Here is a 20,762-nt window from a genome sequence, read left to right on the forward strand (position 1 = left end):
GCCATGTTCTAAAGTTCTCTTCATGTTCTCGCCATGTTCTTAAGTTTTTCTTAAAAATGTGCATATGCTTCCTACTGAACACCTCTGCCCGTCCACCTCACATTTTCTTCAGGTAGATATGTAGTTAATACAAATAAAAGTTGAATATTTTAACTATTTATCTTTTTATACCTGGAGTTTTTTGGAGAGTGTAACCTGTAGGGAGGGGTTAGAATGTTCGTTCGTGGCCAATAAGTCTTAACTTTAAATGAACCAAACCTTTATCACATTAATAGGAAAACTCAATAGAAACATCTGGCAAAAAAAAGGAAAATACGTCATTAGTACGAGGAAAAAGTAGAGGCGGATTTACACATTGGCAAGCTCGGCGCTTGTCAAACAGGAAATTTGGGCGCTCTCTTGAATCTTTACAATTGGGTTCTGTTTTCACTTCGCTATTTAAGTGTTGTCTCTCTTTCTGAGTGCTATGCCGAGTCTGGACAATTTTGCCAAGTCATACGGTATCAATACATCTATCGGCTTTCACCCGGTCCCATTCAATCTAGTAAATGGGGCAAAAAGCACTTCTCCTGTACTGAGGAGTGCTTATTTCCACTGCGCAAAAAATTCTGGTGCGTAATATATATTGACTCAGGGTGCATGGTTAAACAATAAAAATTACTAACATGTCCAGAGCAACTATAGAAAGACAACAACAAGATTTTTTTTAAAACCCCCTACGACCCATACCACTACCACAAGCCCCGCCACCATCACCCTATTTTGCTTCGATCAGATATTTAGTGACACCAATATAAGTAAGTTACCATGTATTTCCAGTAATGATGTTTTCGGTTATCGGAAACACATTTTTTGCTCTCAGCCTTAGTAAATTCAATTTTTTTTAAAAGATTACAGTGCGAGCACAGCCGAGAAATAAAAAACACTGGTAACATAATTGTCGATAGCAGCAATAATTTTGATGATGTTATATTTATTTGACGTCAAATTTTCTAACATTATTCAAACGATGGCAGTAAACGGTTAAATAACACCTATAACGTTTGCCGCAGCTACAAAAACAATGGCGACCTCTTCTGATCCCTTTGAAGGTATCGATATGTCAGGATTTCGGGTAGGTGATATTTGTAATATGATAATGTGAAAGTCACATAAAAAATTGTGTAAAAATTTGGATTCAATCAATGGTGACTGAATAGTAAACTTATGTGAAGACTTAGAATAGTAAACTTATGAGAAGATGCTTGAATTTACCTAATTTTCCCTTTTTTCGGACTTTTGTCGGATAATTAGTTCTCTAAAATGTTTACGTGGCAATGAAAATTTGCAAACCGTAGAGTCTGAGGGTTGCTTTCTTTTTATTCCTTAATTATTATTGTGGAATAACACTTCTGTACAATAGAAATTCTATCGACTTTCTCCATACGCAAAACTCAAACCTTCCCCGGAGAACTTCAGTTCTTAACGATCACAAATGACGACAACCGTTAGGAGGACAATTATTCTACAGTTAACGCTCGTTGACGCGGGTAAGAAGGGAGGAAGGTGGCACAACTATTGATGTCAACATTTTCAAATTTTCAAACCCTTGATTTTTTTAAAAGTTTTTAATAAAAATGCTTACACTGTATGGCGTGTGGAAATCCTTCTGTGTTGCTGTTTTTACCTTTTCGTTCAAAAATTTATTTGCTTTTTTTCCCTCGAGTTAGAGCCCTTGACAAAAAAGACGTCCACTCAGGAATTTAAGGGGAAGTGTAGAGCAGCTTTGATACAGATTGACGGAGCAGGGTCGAATATCTTGGAACAATCCCTTACATATAGTCATGAAAGACACTATTTTCACTCGCAAAATATTTGTTTGCAAATTTGAAGAGCGTCTTAAATAAACTACGCTTTGACAATAATAAAACCGATAACCGTTCTGTTTAGAAGAATTTACTCTATAAGAATATTTAAGATGAAAATGGACAAAAAGTGAAGAATATCCTAAGAATATTCTCATCTTGAATATTGTTCTTTTTGTAACTTACATTCTGTCATTGATAAAAAATGTTTTTTCTCAAGTTTTATTGAAGTGTTCTACAAAATCAAGTTGGCTGTCTATCAGTTAAACCAAGGGGTGATTTTTACACGAGTTTGCATTATGAGATATTTCAATGTTAACTGTACTAAGAATATGGTAAGATTATACTAAGATTTGATTTTTGCCCAAAAGTTGAGAATATTCATTTTGAAACGGAAAAGCACTATTCTCACAAACTGACTGCTGGCTCATTCTTATTTTTATTCTTTATCCATAGAACAAAAGGGAACCAGCCTTGATTAAAGCTGCACGTGCATTTCAGGAAAGCACTTCGACAAGGTATTCAAAAATGAAAAGTGATAGAGAGATGTAAGTTTTCTTTGTTTTATGCTTGACACTGCACATGTGATGGGTTTCAAAAAACTTTTTACTTGTGTGGCTTTGCCACAAGGTTTTAGTAATGCAATGGAAACCAAGAGAGTTGTAAAAACAGAAAATATGAATACGTTGCAGTGTAGATATCTTTATGTTTACGTTTTTAAAAGTTGAAGAGTTTCATAAGCTAAAATATTTTTGCTGTTTTCAAGAAATTTGTCGTTTTCAAACATTACATTGGGGTTTAGAAATATTGCACTGGAAAAAGAGTTGACGCAATTGAAGAAACAAATGGATTCCAAAATGTCTGAACTGCAAGTAAGTGAAAAATATTTGTGTAACTAGCTAGATGTTTATAGTTTGATTTAACATTTTCTTAATAAAAATTGATTATGTTTCTTGTACCAGGATTTACAAAATTTAGCAGAACAGACGAAACCAGCCGCTCATATTTTGGAGACAGTGATGGGTGAACTGGAACAAAGGGTAAGTTTTCTCTTATAAAGAAACGGAAATTGTGTTTACAAAAGGGATGGCTGTTCTTTTTAAGTATTCTCTGGTTAAATAAATTAATTATAGCAAGATTTCCGTAAGGTTTGTTTATGTTTTTTTCAGTTTTTGATGATATTATTGATGCGAGACATGTTTCTTAGTTAGCATAAAATAAGCGTGTATATTTTTCATTATTTTTCTCGCAGCAAGAACTGCATTGAAATTGAAAATATTGAATTGGACAGTATCCGTTGCTTTTTCTATATATTTTCGAACTGAGATCAATCAATGAGTTCGTTTAAAGTGTTGGTGTTCTATATATGATGTTTGTTTCAGACCATGTCAGCTTTTAGACAGCTTTCGCTGTATTGAACTTTTTCTTATAACTCTTCAAACGAGCATACTGACAATGCTGCGACATACCAATTTTGTGAAACAAGAGCTGAAACAAGAGTATTTATATTTACTTTTCACCCGGACTATTTTTTAATAACTAAGTCAGACTTTCGTTCCTTGCTTGCTAAAAGGAATTCTTAAAGGTTATTGGTTAAATTCTTGCGTGCAGCAAAAAAACAATCTTTTAACAACTGAAAATTTATCCAAATAAATCCTGCTTTACTGATAATTATAACGAAGGTTATTTTCTTTCTTTCACTTTGTTATCTAAATTCTTTCGTGCAGCGAAACAACAATCTTTTAAATTGGATTCTCTTAAAGTTTCAACTGAGATCAAAGCTGGATCAAGTAAATTTACAGGATATAAGAATATATAGTTTTTGAGTTATTTATGTTTTAATTTCTGGTCAGTAAAATACCGGTCTGTAAATTACACATTTTTTAAACTGCTATATCTCCACGACGACTTAATTCTCAGGGAAAAAAATTATATTATCCAAATCAGGTTAATAAAATGAAGCTCTGATCCAAAAATTGGCAGATTCTGAATACCCCATGTCTCCATGATCATAGTATTTTTCGGAATCACCCATGCACTCACTCTTAACAACTGAGAATTTATCCACGTAAATCCTGCTTTACTGATAATTTGGTTATAAAAAAGTGTTTGATAACTTAGAATTTAGAATTGTCATCGTTACTGAAAGCTTCTGAAGAAAGTCGAAAAGATATGGAGGAGTTGTTAAAGGAACAAAACGAAGGTTATTTTCTTTCTTTCACTACCCCACCTTGACAATTGGATCAACCGATCTCCATTAACAGAAGAGTTTAAATAAATACAACATAATAAGCCGCTACTAAAATGAAGACGCTGTTCTTAGTCGCATATGAAATATAGAACAGCTAAATGGCTACATAAGATGCTTTTAGTATGGAGCATAAGCTGTGATGCATGAATCTTACGTCACTTTATAGTTGACTCCTCAATAGACAGTAAAGCTAAGAATGTATCCCCTCTATTGTTCTTTTTTTAGAATTAACAACTTTGAGAGCAAACACATTGGTATGTTTATACCTCCGAAAGTTTACCAGCAATTTCGTTCTTATTTCTTTCTTTCCTTTAAGTGGCCACTATCGCCATTGAATTGAAAGTTTGGGTATGAGGTTGTTGCAACGTTGTCTGTATAGGTTCTATATCAGCCATTTCATCTTTACGGTTTCCATATCAATCCTTTTACAGACTCACTAATAACTTTTGAAATACATGTTTTTTTTATTCTCTGATGAATAAATATTCGGCAAGTTAGCAATCACATTGTGACAGATCTTCTAATCAATCTTATGTAACTCTCTTGAAGATTATGCAAACCTTAGAAGCAGAAGTCACTCAACTGAATAACAAGAAGACTGAGCTTTTCGGAGTGATACAAACGTTAGAAGAGGGTACGGTTTTTTTTTAGTCATAAAGTTTTACTATATTTTCATAAGTAACCGTTCACCGAAATCTTTCGCCTGTGTTAACGCTTTCTTAATGGGAATATAACTGCTCTGGATGAAAATTTATATGTAAAACGTGCTACATTTGGCAAGAAAAATATTTATTTCTTTTCAAGCGTGTGGTTTGATTAACGATGGCCCTAAGTTACCAACAGCCGTAAATAAACGATGAAAACAACGCCAAGTACACGATGACCCTGAGCGGATGACTACCTTAAGTAAACAACAGACTCAAGTGAACAGCGGCCCTTAACTGTATTTTTAAAAAGTTCTCACATCTCGCAACACGTTGCTTTTAACGCTGCCACATGCACCATGTGTCTGACATAACCAGGACATTAAATATCCTCTCCTTAATTATTGTTAAAATTGATTAAATGATTAAATAGAAATAACTATGAACAAAACTTTTAATTCATAGGTTTTTATTTAAAATTTTAGCACCTTAGCGCACAGAGAGTAGCAGGTCCCTAATGTTGTTACGTGATTATAAAAATACAAAATGTCTTTCTCTTTTTAGACGTAGCATCGCATCAATCCCAAGATCAGGTAAACACAATGTGTTTTTAAAGATAAACTATTTAAAAAATGAAAACTAATACTTACATCTTTTGTATTCAGACATTCAACAACCGTCTTAATGAGATGGAAAGAACACACAAGCTCGAGGCAAGAAACAGTTCATTTATTGCTTATAGGAAATTCAAAAATGGCAGATAAATTTGATGATGATTATCTGACTGTTTTATATAGGGTTATGGTTAATTACTTTCATTCTATCTTCGAAATTTTTAGGAAAATCAGTGGACAGAGTACATAAGAGATTTGACAATGAAAGTAGTGAACGCAGAAGAACAACTTCGTAATAAAGACGATGGTACGATCTCTCTCTCTTTAATTGTTGTCATTTTTCAAAAATAAGTACTTACAAGGGAAGAAACTTTCCCGCTTTTCGCGTTTTTTAGTCATTTTCGCGAGAGCTTTTGGTAATTATAATTCACCAAAACACAAACGTTTTTTCACCACACACACATAAAAAAAGATTTCATTTTTTCTTTTATCATTAACTACAATAACATTTGATGTTTTTTGTTCTTCTTTGGTGCTACGAACATTTCTCGGACATCCCGTTTCATTGAAACAGTAATGGACATTGGTTGCAGACTTTTCATTAATAATAATAGGTGAACAGAAAGAAAACTGTTGTGAAGTGATTTTTATTTTCGCGAAAGTTTTTTATGCAAAGTTTGTCGCAAATTTACAATTCGCGAAAAACATTCTGTCCGCGAAAGTTGTGTTTACAAGTTTCATAAACAACTTGTCCATGGCATATATAAAAACGGGAATAGTTAAAAACATTAATTGACGGCAAATATGATGAAAATCATATTAAGTACAAGGAGTATAATGATACAGGCGTTATACTCATGTCTTACCAATTGCAAGAACAGGTTCAGTCGTAAATAAAAGTTATATATACTAAGAATTTTTCGCTTTGTTTAGAACTGGAAAAAACAGAGCTGACAATCAAGGTAAAGTATTGGTATTTTTGTCATGATAAAAATCAGAATGTTCGCCCGTTTTGAAAAAAGACTCTTTCTGTGGCTAAAAATAATTATATTCCGAAATTCAAGTTGCCACAGTGTAATCACAAATTTGATGATTTTGATAATTTTGGTGATGGTAAACAAGTAGTGGGGAACCTTAAAATAACGGTGTGCATCAACGATTTATTGATAAGTCAAATGCTTTAAAAAAAATGATGTGAGTTTATAATTTTGTCTACCGCAGAGAGACCAGGAAATAGCAAAATATATCACTAATTGAAAATTAACCAATTTTTCTCATAAGTAAAATGGGTTACTAAAAGGACTGTTGTAAAATCGTTTTGTTGCAGGAGCTGTTTGAAAAATGTCACCAGTTGGGAGGTAGCAATGGTGATATTAAGAACGAGTTGATTCATTGTCTGGTAAGTCTTCCTGCAATTTTACTAATCCAGCTCACATACATCATAAATCAGCAAAATTGAAGTCTTAATAATATATTGGTTCACTTGTCTCTATAATAATACGCCAGTTCTGTCTGTCTGTCACTTTTGCAAAGTGGATAAAATTTCTTTGATAAAGTCTATAAAATATCGCCTAAAAATTTGTTCTGTAAATTAGCAAACTTTGACGTTAAAGCAATATTGACGTCAAAGGAAAGTATATTAAGATTAGTGAAGCCATTGCATTGCACTTTTAAATAGGCTAAATAACTTGGAAACGGGTGGAAATAACTGACGTCATCTCCTGCGTAGGTAACTAGGGACCACCTGGGACCAATTTGGGTAAGTTCCCCAAACCTTGGTCCCCGAATCCGTTTCGGAATGGACGGGTTGATGACGTCACCAAAAAACCTTCAAACCCTAATATCTCTGTAACCGTTTGTCAAAAATACGCGATCCTATACATTTTCTTGATCAGCGTTTCAAGATCTATACGATGAAGGCAACAGGCATTCATATTTTTGAAAAAAAAAATTGTGTTCTGACATGTCTCTGCTGACGTCATCAAAATTTAAATGACGGTTGTTTTTCTCTGTTATCCTGCCTAAGTGGATTTTTCCACGGGCCTTATCGACTAGTCAATAATAATGAGATTTTTTTTTAGGAATCCGGCAAAAAATTGAAGGATTTAAACACGAAATTGCAATTTTGTAAGGATTATTTGGAACAGCAAGTAAGTTAAAAATAGTGCTGTATAGCTCATATTTTGTTCTTGTTATAACTAACTACATTTTGCGCGAATTTTATAAGACATCTTCAAGGAAAAAAAAAATATATATTATAAAATATATTCTTTGTAATATAGTATGTTACAGACTTTAAAGAAAAAGAAAATTGATGCAAATATTGAATCAATTGCTTCGCATTAATTTTGATAGCTTTCGCGCCTTGAAGCTTTGATCAGAAAGATCTTAAACATCAATAAAAATCATCCATTCACATACAATAATTTTTACTTTGACGCTAAATTTTATAAGTTATGCTGGAGTAGTAGAGATTGCTGAAGTTTCAGACGAGTGTTTTTTTGCTAGGTTGACGAATTGATCAAAGAACTTAAAGCATCAAAGGCATTGAATGAACAGGTGAGTTTATTAGTCTTAATAATCGGCGCCAGGTAAATTTATTGTTTTTTTTTGCAAAGAAAAAGGGTTAAATCTATATAATAATACGCCAGTTCCGTGTGTCTGTAACAGGCAAAGTGGATATCGTCATTTTCCTTTGATGTTGCCGAAAAATGCATATCCAATATGTTAAATTTTCTGACGTTACGGCGCGACGTCAATAATATTACTTTAACGTCAATATCCTATATTAAATTATTGAAGCCGTTACAGTGCACTTAAAACTTTGAGGCCAAATAACTTGGAAACGAGGTGGTGACGTCAATGATTTTTCACCGCGTGGGTAACTAGGGACCACCTGGGACCAATTTGGGTAAGTTTCCCAAACCTGGGTCCTTGAATCCGTTTCGGAATGGACGGGTTGATGGCGTCATCACAAAACCTACAAACCCCAATATCTCTGCAACCGTTTGTCAAAAGTTCATGTTCCTATACATTTTCTTGATCAGCATTTCAAGATCTATATGATGAATGCAACGGGTGTACGAATTTGTGAAGAAATTTTTCTTTGGAACTTTTGGTAGGAACTTTGCTGACGTCAGCAAAATTTTTATACTCTATATCTCCTTAGGCTCTTTTCAAAAACATACGATACTATACATTATTTTGATCAGCGTTTTAACCTCTGCACATTACAGACAACAAATGATTAAATTTCACCAATTTTCTTTTTGTATATGCACTGTTGACGTCAGCAAAAAATCTAAAGCAACCTAATTTTCCATTGTTCTTCTGCGCCTTAGTGGATTTTTCCACGGGCCTTATTGACTAGTATATAATAATAGTGCATCCATTTCAACCTCGTCCTCAGAACTTTTTTGATTCATCTGCTCTGCGCTTCTCGATAGATCTCGTCTCGCTGTCGAATATGCGAAAAGAGACAACAGGTTCTGGGATTGTTGTTACCAGTAATTACATCTATTACTTTATTACAAAATTTTGACCGTCCTGAATCTGACTAAAATGATAAATTATCACCAAATGTCATCCCTTAAAGCTGTATGATTTAAAAGTTAAATTTCTTGCTTGAATTTAAATTCACAGAATAATAGATTTTCTTAAGATCTATAAATTGCAAAATGGCGATTTTTCTTTAATTCTTGAAGGTATGATACCACTTCCTATTAAGATGCTCCCTTAAAAGTGGATCCTTAATTCTATTCAACACTCAAGTAATTTTGTTGTCTTCTAGATGCGACTTGAAATGTCAAATATGAATCGAGAAAAGCGCAATTCAGAAAAGCAATGTTTGCTCACACAAGAACAGTAAGTAACAAAATTTTCATTTTGAGATTGTTCGCAAAAAATATGATGCCGTGCAAATCTGCTAAATCCCTGTCTAAAACAGTAATAGCATTTGAAATTCCTTTTTCTTTATAATTAAGTCAAGTTTTTATCGCGCCATTGATGTAAAAAACCTGCAATCCCTGACAAATATTATTGCCGAAGGTTGAAAGAAATGACAAAATAACATTTTTTCCCATCCTCCTACAGTGTTGATCTTTTTGGGAAAGTACAAGTACAACATTGATTGCAGGGGGACAAAAAATTTAATACTCTGTCAGGGGATCTACCTATATATAATTGACAATACACATTCTACACAGTCTTGGTTTTAATGTATTTCAAGCTTACATACATTTTGCAATTGAGCGGTTACCAAAGCATTATGAGTGTACAAAATTATTGATAGGGAAAATTCGTTGTTTTTTTTAAAGTCCTCTTTCAATGTAACTGTGAAACGTTTTTGTGCATTTGACGTCACTTTAAATTTTAGTGACGTCATTGAAATTACTCTTTCTGTGCAAAGCCTATTTTAATTTTATAAGTCTGGTAAGAATCAATATTCGTTTGGTGGCGAGGTCTTAAAATTACTTTAGACTTTTTTTTAAACCACTTTATCATAATTTTAGGTACAGCCATGTACGGAGTGAATTGGAAGTAGTTAAAGAAAATTTAAGTAACACGCAAAAGCATTTACAGGTAAAAATCAAAATGTACTTTTATAACAAATTTTCAATCACACTGTCATTACATGAAAGACATTCTAAAACATAGAACAACCCTTAAACTAGACAGTTTAGTCTATCCCTGTTACTATATTAGTGAAAGATCTATACTTTAGCTTTTCAACGAGGGGTCAATTATCAACTTTGTTTTCCAGGGTTCTAGCCATTTTTTGACATTATTACCCGCCAAGCAATCGCCAGTGGCTTTGACATCAAGAAACAAACCCTTAATTTCAAACATTTCTCTTTCCGAAAGTTATTAAGATTTAAATTTGTGTGATTGGATTAAAAGATAAGTCAAATTTTTTACGCATTTCTGTACAAACACTGGAAATACTTTTGCCCAAAAAAACAGGAATATAGGCAAAATTAAGCAGTATATGTTATAAACATGTTATAAATATAATATTCTTTTTTATATATATATTTTAAAAGATTTGTTGTGCATACCTGGCCAAACACTCATATGTTTAGGATTATGAATCTGGAAATCTCAGAAGTGCCAGTGCAATGTCAGAGATTTCGAAAGAAAAAGAAGCACACGAAACTACGAAACAAACTCTAGAAAAACAGGTGAGATCTTGGGTAGCAGCTGATGTGTGATCGCGATATTTTACGAGGAGTATGAGGAATTTCGCAGAAAAACTTTCGCGAATGTTAAAAATCATTTTATTTGCAACGGAAATCCTTTCGCGATTGGCAACAATTTTTTTCTTTTCTTCTTCTTTTTTATTATTATTAGTAATCAAAAGTCTGCATCTATTATTGTTTTAAGGAATCGGGATATTCGAGTAATGTTTGTAGAACCAAAGAAGAATAAGAAAAATCAATCAGTGAATTTAAGATTTCTCTTTGTGATGAAAACGCTTTTGCGTCATGAAAAAATATCTATAACTCTGCGTGAAAAAACTTTCGCATTTTGCTGTTTTATAGTTTTTTTTTATAGAATTTTGCGAAAACTACTAAAAAAACGAAAATCGCGAAAATCTCAGAAAATTTAGAACAAAAACGCAGTAACTAAATTGAAGCATATATATTTCATGGACATATTTTAGATTCGCGAATTAGAAAGCCATGCGAAATTGCAGGATGAAGAGTTGAAGAACGCGTTGCTTCTTGGCAGAAAAATGAAAACAGGTATGAGACCATAGACAAAAAATCTGTTGGACATTTGTTTCGTAAAATAAAATGTTATATAAATATAAACGAATAAAGATTTTTATTGCATTTTTTTGTCATTATAGATTTGGTGCAGCTGCAGTCGAAAATTGTAAGTAAATTTGAAGTTTTTCTTCCATTTGTCAGTAAATTTGCATTTCTTCGTTAATTTATCTTTCTTTGCCGAGAGGATAAGAAAAACTCCCAGGTTTGTGCAAAAAATAACACTTCAGAACTAGGAATCATTTTAAATTTTTCTACTAAAAAGACATTTAAAGTCACTGATTGATTGATTTTTTCTTTAATTTTCAACCTCAGCAAACATTCTCACCCCAGAGCTCTTTTAGATAAACCGCTCTGGGGGCGGATTACCTACGCCAACTGCTTTCAAGAAACCTCGTCCCCAGATAACTAAACTCGTCGTACAAAATGATTGTTTTTCATTTAGGAATATTACCAAGAACATTTTATAGAAAAGCAAGAACTTCAAAAAATTAAAAGTGATCTTGAAATCAAGGTTGGTAACTTTCTATCTTTATAAAAACAAATTCTAGGTCAATTAAAAACTCAAAATTTTTGGCTGCCGGTAAAATCAATATCTATCTGTTCAAAATGGTTGCACGCAGCTTTGGACATTCCGTACAGTAATGCATTAGTACACGGTAAAAGACGAACAAAGATGCACAGAATAGCAATGTGGGAGATATGTACTACCGCAAGCGAATTCCTATGAATTTCTCCCACATGCTAACGACTGACTGTGTTCTGTATGTTCAAAGTGATTGCGTCGTAACTTTATCTTACGTATCCTATTTCATCACCTCATGCTAACAGTCGAAAAGTGTGCATGAGGGAAATAAGTACGACAGGCGAATTATGATTACGTTTCTAAATAATATTAGCCATATAAGAAAAACCTTAATTGCCGAACAATTTACAAAAAAAAAAAAAAAAACGAAAAAAAAAACTTAGACAACGAATTTCGGACGATTCACATTTCGAACAAAAAAAGGTCCAAAATTTGTCTTGCCAATCTCTTCATTGTAGTTTTTTTTTTTCTAAAGTGTTGCCGGGTCGTTCTTGTGGTCCTGCTTTAAGGCATCTGTATGCTGCATTTGTAATGTCTGTTTTGGTTTAGTATAAATTGGATTTGAACACTCAACTTCAAAAAGTCAGTGCGATGTTTGAACAAGAGGTAAGTAAAGATATTAACACGATTCAACCTCGTTCCCAGGGCTTTTTGTCTCTCATCGGCGCTGCGCTAATATGCGAAAAGAGACAACTTGTCCTGGGATCGAGGTTTAACACGATTATTCAGGCACAGTGGACTGCCTTTATCTCGATCACCCTCTATTTTAAAGAAATATTTTTGTTCTTTGCCGAATTTTCCTCTTTATCTCCGTGACTTATTAAGTAAAGGGAAGTTTTAACGTCTTCGAGGATTTCATTGTAATGGATAGCTTTTCTTCCCCTTCGATTGTAACTAAGTTACATTACCAACTAGACATACGTGTAGCATTGCTTCAACTTGCTTGCCTGCCATACAAGCCAATGGGCTGACAACACTACATATAAAGTGTGCCGAATGAAGACTCGAACCTAAATACTTTTGATTACAAGTTGACAACGCTACCACTACACCCTCCACCATCTTTTTTTTCGAGAGTGACATTAACACCACATTGTTGTGAAAAAAAGGATGGGTAATTAGATATTATTTGTTTTCGTCATCAGGGTTCTCCTCTCTTCTTCATTGTTTTTAATTAATATCTGAGCAGATCAAATGTTTTTTATCAGCATCTAACCATTTTAAAACAGGCTCGGGTATAATTAATCCTCGGGCTTCGCAACAGCTTGCCAAATAACTCGAAATTTGTATTGTTATTCGTCAACAATCTTTCGTCTTTGAACCCGATTTTTGGCCACCTACTACCTCTGACATCCTCTTTTTAGAAGGAGAATTGCTCAGAGCTTCTCTGAAATAATTTAAAAACACAGCAGAGAGTTGCGCTTCATCATTCTTATTTTTTGGTAAATCTGAACCCTGAACATGCTAATAATTATATGCATGCCTAGTGTATCAAGAAATTTGAAAGGGGACATTCCAATTTTAACTTAGCAAGAGGGTATAACTTTATTTACTTCAATAAATTGAATCATCTTTTAGCTACCAAAAAGAAGAAATAAAAATATTGAATCCACTTTTTAAGCTATTTAATATTTCGGATAAATGTCGTAAAAAATGACAGTGTTGACCGTAATGTCAGGTTTTTAATGTTGATGGTAGCTAAACGAAACAAGCCAACAAACAGTAAATAATCTTGCTAATAATAGTGTGTTACACATTTTTTTTTATAAAAGTTGCTTTTCGGGTTTTAAGGGGGTGAATTATATCCGTCACGAAAATCTGATGATTTGACATAGAATGAACCAATGGGATTGCTATAATGATAAAGTTTGAATGTTCAAGTATCAAAAAGAAATTCATTTTTTATCTTTAGCAAAACGAACTGATCACAACAATGAGGACATCACGTGCCTATCGTCAAGACAACGAACTCGAGCCAAGCAACTCGCCATTGCGTGCAACGTATAGAACATACAACTAATCAAATAACACGAACTTTGCCATCATGTGTTCTTATTTTCTTTTTAAATAAATTTACAAAGAAATAATTCGAGAAAAACAACGATACCTCAAATCAATCTTGTTGTTATGGTTACAAAAAAAATAGTTGCGTAATGCTACATTTTATGCGGGGTTGTTCTACACGTACAAAAGTTCAGGTAAGGCAGGAGTTAAAAAGAAAAATGGTTATTAAAAACAATAAAAAGTGGCAGAATAGCGAATGAAATTAAAGTATTCTTGTTCCGATTCGTTTGGAAGTGAAAATCCTGCTCAAGTGAGTCAGCCGCTTTGATGTGTTGAAGTGGTCCCTTTAAATTCTTTCACACAGAAAAAAATATTTGGGCGTAAATTGGCCACCTTATCTTTAAAGAAATCACCAACGTACATAACAGCAGCCGAGACTACCTTTTCGCCATTGTGAAACTCGTCGTAAGAAATTGTTCGTACTGCAGCGATATCCATCCGTTACGATTCGTATCATGCTGTTGAAATGTAGATGTAATCGTCTAAAACGGAGAGAAAGAGGTCTGAACTGCTGTACTGCACGTTGGATGATTGTTAGCTGTATCTATTTTGAAAGTAAAAAGGTGGACATTTTCTGCAACAGAGCGGACAAAAAGCCAACATCATTTAGACTTGAATTTCGTGAGAATTACACGATGCAAAAACAAACAAACAAAAAATTCGTTTAATATGTTGGTTTTGCTTGTCTAAATAAAAAACACCCCAGATGATGGAGTACTAACCGAAAAAGATCGCATCGAATTAAACTTTCGCACAAATAACCGCATAGATCGTTGAGCGTGAAAAGTTACTCGTACAGAATATTAAAAACTAAGCTTATATAATAAGTGAACTTTGCTAAATACCACAAAAATAAACTACAAAATGTTTCTTATTTAAAGTTAACGAACATATATCGGGAAAAATGTTAGGAAGAAAAATCGGAGTGCTATCTTTTTTGCTGATGTCAGCAACAGTAATGTTGTCTCGATAACAGGCATCATCCAGTGCAAGGATTTTCAATATTTGATAAAACCAAAAAAGATATTATTACTCGAAATATGTTCGTCTACTATACTTAAACAAATAATTAGCGAATGGTAAGGAGAATTTAAATCCATCAAGATTTTTTTAAACTAAACACGAGTGAGAGAAAATTTTCGTAATTGATTTCAATCCATCCATTTCGATTAGTGTCATGTCTCATAAAGGCGGAAGTAAGGGTCTGGAAATCAAAAACACAAAAACAATAAAAGATGCAGTACATACAGAACATGTCTCATTCAATCGTCAGCGCGTGCGTTTAATTATGCATGGCAACTCACTATTCCGATTGATTTAAAAGTAAGTAACTCCTGCTGACCAGACAAAGAAAATTGTCCCGATGAATGAGCAATTCTGTTTTTTTCAGAAATAATTACTACTCCTGAACGGGTAAATTTCGGTTAGAAACCTTATATTTAAGAACACCTAGCTAACACTAAAATGTCGGACATTTATGTTTTGTCACAATTTGATAAGAACTACTACAAGCGCGATAAAAGAGTTTTCTTTTTACCTGCAACACCACACAACATTGGATGAAATCATCGAATGTGATCACTCCTCTGTTTGTACGGTCGAATTTCCGGATTAAAATATCGTAGAATTTTTCAGATAATCTGTAACCTACGAAGACAACTTTTGATACAGGTTCCTGGATCAATTAGTACGTGAAATAAGGTCTTCGTGCCCTCACATTCATGGCTTCTTATAAAATTAAAATACAATTGAAGATTTTAGTAATACAAAATATTAAAGCAAAAGCAATTAAGTTCTTACCAAATGAAGTTAGCGCTTGTTTCAACTCATTTTTGTCTATAGATCCAGAATTGTCTCTGTCAAAGTTCCGGAAACAATTTTGCCAATCCGTTACATATTTCCATAAAGCGCCAAACTCTTGAAAATTAATATTACCATTTCTGTCTTGGTCAAACATACCTGGAATAAACGGTACCATATTTTGTACACGAGGTATTTGTGTTCTGTTTAAACTGTGAAAACACAAAAACAAACGATTGACATACCTATCATTAATCTAACTGTTTCTGGATTAAACGGTGTCCATGATCCTAAATCAAGTTCAGATTAGAATAAAAAGGTTTGCTACCCAAAAATGATACTCAAATATCAGAGTGTCCCAGAAAACATCCCAATTTTTTTCGGGAAACCTATCAGATTGAAAAAATCCGTATCCGTAAATTGTATCAATTTATTTTTGGAAAAGAAAAGGCTAATTTATTTAATCTTTTTAGCAATTTTTTATTCCAAATTTTTATTGACTTAGGGTCAAAAATTTGGGTTTGGAAGAGATATCACTAAATTTACTTTAATGAAAGTATTTAAAACAGCACATTATAACCCAACCTTTTTTGATAAGGAGCTCCACCTAAATGTATCTTTACCTAACCCTTTCTACATTTACATAAATTTTTACCCCTTTAGCCCTATTATACTTGAAACACTGTGGAGTATATAACAGCTTAAATTTCAATGATCTTTAGCTACCTAATATTGTTAACTATTTTTAAAATAAACTCACCGTTTGAAAGAGCCTGCTGCAGCTCAACTGACGTTATGGTACCACTTCTGTCCTTATCAACTCTAAACATTAAAAAAGCCTTTTTTATCCAATGAGACTAAAGAATAAACAATGATAAAGAACAGTGTCACGACTAATACAATGTGAATGAGGCAGTTTAAACAGAATTGAACAGAGAGAAAGAGATGTGAATAATTTACATGACCAGCCTAACAAATATCAAGGGATAACCCTGTCTATTATTTCCAGGAGAGGCCATGGCTTCATTGGAAGGTGAGTCCTAGAGCATTTAATACTCATTTCAAGCTATACACAGCTATCCACGTTCTACCAGATAACCCAAGCCATGTGAGGAAAACATGGCTTGGGTTAACCCTGGGCTATGGTAACATTTTACTGGTCCATATTAAATCACCGCTAAAGAAAACAAACCCTGGTCTCGTTACAAAGCGAAGTTATAACCACAAGCTGTGGTATCGGTGATGTTTGAAATAATGCACATTAAGTAGCCTAGTTAACTAAGCTTTCTTCTACGAGTTGATAAAATGAGTTTCTCTGAAACAAAAGCTTAGACGCGAACAAATGACTCAGCGGAAACTCCATGTTTAAATTGAACAATGTGACTAATCGCCTCGGAGGCCATTTCAATTTATCTGTCAGTTGTTTACCAAGCTTGGACAAATTTGACTCTGGTAAAAACTTTGTAGAATACTAATGTTTGTTAGGGTGAGTGAAACTTGCTGGAATATTCTGGATAAAAAATATATATATGTACATGAACCAATATGTGCTAACTAGCACAAATTTTTGTCTCTTTGCACCAAGGAATCTAAACACAATAAGCTAACTTTGCATATAATGATTATATTTTTTTAAATAGTACATATATATAGTTTGACTCGTATTATGTCTAATTTTAGATGCGACTAACATTTTTTCCTCATTAGGTTTCTCATACCAATGCAGCTGAAAAAACTACTTGTCAAGAGACTTGAAAAAGAGACATTTCCCCTGTTTGTGAGCAACTTCTTCTTCAATCTGTGAAAACATTCTTTAATTGTTGTGATCTGATTGGTTGATTTCGATCCTCTAATTATCTTTTCAACTAATATAAATAGCCAAAGATGATTATGATCATTGCCTGTCAATGACAGCTGGAGCTGTTGAAACGTAGCCTAGGGTAAACCTGCTTGACCATGACATGATAATATCTATATTATTCAATGACAATAACTGAACAGATAAGTGGTAATATTTTTAAAATTAGCTATACATGATTGTGTGTTTGAAATCAGAATACACAAGAACAACTGAACCAGAATTTTTTCATCCTTATTTCCATACTGTCATTTTTATTGTTGGGAAGAAATTTCTGTGGTTCCAACATTAGCTTTGAACACTATAGAACTGCCTTTTTGGCCCATTCTGTTGGGAATCAATAAAATGTAAGGATGTCTCAATAATATTTCGAATCTGAGTGTACGAAACCTTACAGTATAGCTAAAAACGTCCTTAAATTCACAGATACTGTAAAACTGCAAAATTTATTATTTATTTATAATTTATTTCACAACAATCTACCTCTTCCTCCTATTGGTAACTATGCAATTGACTTCTCTCACTCTCATAATACTTGTGCTAACAGCCTTGGATTTATAAATTCAAGTGCTGTTCGTACTTGTGCATTTGGTTTGAAATCCATTAGGCATCAAAAGTTCCTATCATGGTCTAGTTGTCAGAATGCCTTACCTGAAATAAGACTTTTAGATCTCCTCTTGCATAGACTTAAATCTCTAATAAAGCATACATTCTTGTCTAATTATGTTTAATTTATTTATACCTAAAATTACTATTGTTCACAATCACTTGCACATCTTGGGATTTGCAATTGCAATATTTTCACATTTTTTCATTTGTCTGTCTTTTTTTGTAGTGTTGTCTGCATAAGTTGTGTGTTTTGTATTGTCCCGGTGGCTGTCATACTTTAAGCTCTGCTAACTTTGCCAGTTTCTGGGGTTTACTAGGTCATAATTTAGGTCATTTATTCACAAATATTTATTCACATTTATTCACCTTTTAGGTCATTTGTTCACAAAGATATAGCCAAAATGCCTGTGGACAAAAAAAGATAAAAAAATCACACGCCTTTAAAAGTCAAAAGGATAAAAATGTTTATAACGCCTCTTAAAGTTGGTTTTAGTCTGAAATTTTCAAATTGTGGATAAATTATAACATTTTGATCCTTTATTGCGCTAAAACAATCTTAAAAATCACAAAAATGATAAAAATATCACACTTCTTTTCTCAAAAAAAAATTTAAAGAGACACTCACAATTTCAACTGATATAAACTACTTATAATGTACTTTATAATGAAAAACAAATATGGATGATTATTGGTTAAAATAGAACCCATTTTTGTTCAAGATGGGTTTATAAACATTAATTGCTCAAGGTAACTGAATTTTAGTGAGAAAACCAGGCCTTTTTAGGAAAATTTTGATGCATGTGTGGCAGAAAGTACGGCACAAGTATTTTAGGTATACTTTAGGGTGTGCTGCATTGGTTAACTTCTTATAAAATTTGTCATTTTGCAGGTGCTATCAATAGCACACCTAAGCCATTCCGTGTATGTTTGGAAAAAGCCTGGAAAACAGCACTCAAGGGAAGAAAAAGGTTTAAATTTACCCTTTTTTTCTGGTTTTGAAGAGTTTTTGTTATATGGATTTATATATATATATAATGGACTTATTGGTATAAATCTTACCTTTTTTGATAAATGTGATAAAGTTATCATTATTTTGTTGCAAAGTATGTGAACTTACTGCACTGAAAAGAACTTTCTATTACTAATATATTACTGATATGGTGTGCCCTATCATTTTAGAAAATTTACTAACTGGTTCCAGGAAATGAGGTAAAAAAGTCACAATGTGATACTTTTACCATAGTTCTGTTTCTAATAACTTTTGGCTAATATTCTGGCGACAATCGATTATAAATGTTAAATGCTATATTTTCTGAAACTTCCAAAATAATTAAAAAATATGATAAAATTATCACAAAAAAAACAAAAATGGGCATTTTTGTAATGTCCTAGACTGCCACCCATTTTTCCAATAGACGTTTGTGGATAACTCTCAAACTGCAATGGACGTTTCTTTCGTGGCAATTCAAAACTACATTTTTGCCCACTACAATCAACAAGACCAAGAAACCGCGGAGAAGGCTTTTCACCTTTGTAGGATACATTTTTTTGGGAAAAATAACTGCCACAAGTGGACGTTTCTCAGGGTGGGTGGGTGTCTTTGAAAAGAAACGTCCATTGGACGTTTGTCGTGGCAATGTGAGTATGGATGCTAGAGTGTCATGCTCTGGGAATTGCCTTTAGAGGCGAGTCCAGCAACTCCACCTCCCATTAAACGTTTATCTTGAATCTTTATGTCCCAAAGACAAAATAAGGTAAAACTACAAAACTATATACCTTTGAAAAATTCCCCATAAATAATTTTGATCAACATTTTGCTGTTGTTGATGGTACGCCATTTTGAATGTTTTCGATGGTAAATAAAAATCGCTCTTCTTCACTGTGTTTAAAAAAAAGTGTTCTGTGCAGGGCTTTTTCATAGACATTCTGCGGTGAAGAACAGCGCAAATCACGTTGCTTATGCTGTTCCGTACAAAGTCTTAGTTTATACAAAGTCGGGTAGAAACAATTGTCTGATTTTAGATGCCTGACTTTGAAAGTTTTTGTCCTACATGATGCATGTGTGGAAATTACAATGCTTATTAAAAATAATAGGGAATTTCTTAAGTATTTTATCGGGAAGAAATAAAAAAATTATTACGATGAAATAAAGAGAAACTTTTTACCATAAGTATAAGCAAACAACAGCAAACCACCACTTGGTCAGCTTTGTGGAAATAAACAAAAGTAGTCAAACAGGGCGTTTTTATAACAATCAGGAAAATATACGTCGAAAGATAATTTTAAGAAAAACAACCTTGCCTTTACAAATAGCCTAAGCCTACAATTAAAGGCACCGAAAAATCCTGGTTATCCAAAATCTGTTTCTATTTTGGGTAGTTTTGACCCCCCTTCCCCCAAAGTCTGTAAAAAATCGTCAATATTACAATGCCCTTCTTTGGGTGGGTTTTTATTTCTATTCAAAGTCAATCACAAATCGTCAATAATAAGACTTTGAGTGGTTTTTATTCCTGCCTAAAATCGGTTAAAAAATCGTCAATAATAAAATACCCTACTTTGTGTGGTTTATATTTCAATCAAGGTCGCGCCAAAAGATTAGTCCTACTTTGGAGGTATTTATGTATGCTCATTTTTTTGGGCATGCTTTTGCTAAAATAATTGTGTATTAAAAGTTTAAATTTCGGTTAAATATATCTTCCTAAGAGCTATTTCTTTATTAAATTA

At 33.3% G+C, this 20,762-nt stretch overlaps 2 protein-coding genes across 3 annotated transcripts; one reads left to right on the plus strand and one right to left on the minus strand.

Moving 5' to 3' along the window:
* Positions 1 to 1,002: 1,002 nt before the first annotated feature.
* Positions 1,003 to 13,820, plus strand: LOC130613989 (putative leucine-rich repeat-containing protein DDB_G0290503). The gene is made up of 22 exons (XM_057435370.1): positions 1,003 to 1,114; positions 2,301 to 2,392; positions 2,647 to 2,716; positions 2,807 to 2,884; positions 3,966 to 4,047; positions 4,321 to 4,349; positions 4,645 to 4,729; positions 5,304 to 5,332; positions 5,405 to 5,452; positions 5,579 to 5,660; positions 6,287 to 6,315; positions 6,681 to 6,752; positions 7,435 to 7,503; positions 7,862 to 7,912; positions 9,144 to 9,217; positions 9,865 to 9,934; positions 10,435 to 10,533; positions 11,016 to 11,097; positions 11,205 to 11,230; positions 11,567 to 11,635; positions 12,257 to 12,313; positions 13,620 to 13,820. Exons 1-22 carry the CDS (start codon positions 1,064 to 1,066, stop codon positions 13,725 to 13,727), a joined length of 1,452 nt encoding a protein of 483 aa, XP_057291353.1. The 5' UTR covers positions 1,003 to 1,063; the 3' UTR covers positions 13,728 to 13,820.
* Positions 13,743 to 19,973, minus strand: LOC130613992 (programmed cell death protein 6-like). 2 transcript variants are annotated; one of them, XM_057435373.1, is made up of 6 exons: positions 19,815 to 19,973; positions 16,332 to 16,393; positions 15,817 to 15,861; positions 15,572 to 15,730; positions 15,309 to 15,418; positions 13,743 to 14,253 (listed from the first exon to the last, which is right to left on the minus strand). In XM_057435373.1, exons 1-6 carry the CDS (start codon positions 19,961 to 19,963, stop codon positions 14,149 to 14,151), a joined length of 630 nt encoding a protein of 209 aa, XP_057291356.1. In that variant the 5' UTR covers positions 19,964 to 19,973; the 3' UTR covers positions 13,743 to 14,148. The 2 variants fall into 2 exon arrangements, with proteins under 2 accessions (XP_057291356.1, XP_057291355.1); XM_057435372.1 differs by lacking the exon at positions 13,743 to 14,253 and adding an exon at positions 14,260 to 14,975.
* Positions 19,974 to 20,762: the final 789 nt, after the last annotated feature.

This window comes from Hydractinia symbiolongicarpus, chromosome 11 (assembly GCF_029227915.1).
Source record: "Hydractinia symbiolongicarpus strain clone_291-10 chromosome 11, HSymV2.1, whole genome shotgun sequence".
Classification (NCBI taxonomy): domain Eukaryota; kingdom Metazoa; phylum Cnidaria; class Hydrozoa; order Anthoathecata; family Hydractiniidae; genus Hydractinia; species Hydractinia symbiolongicarpus.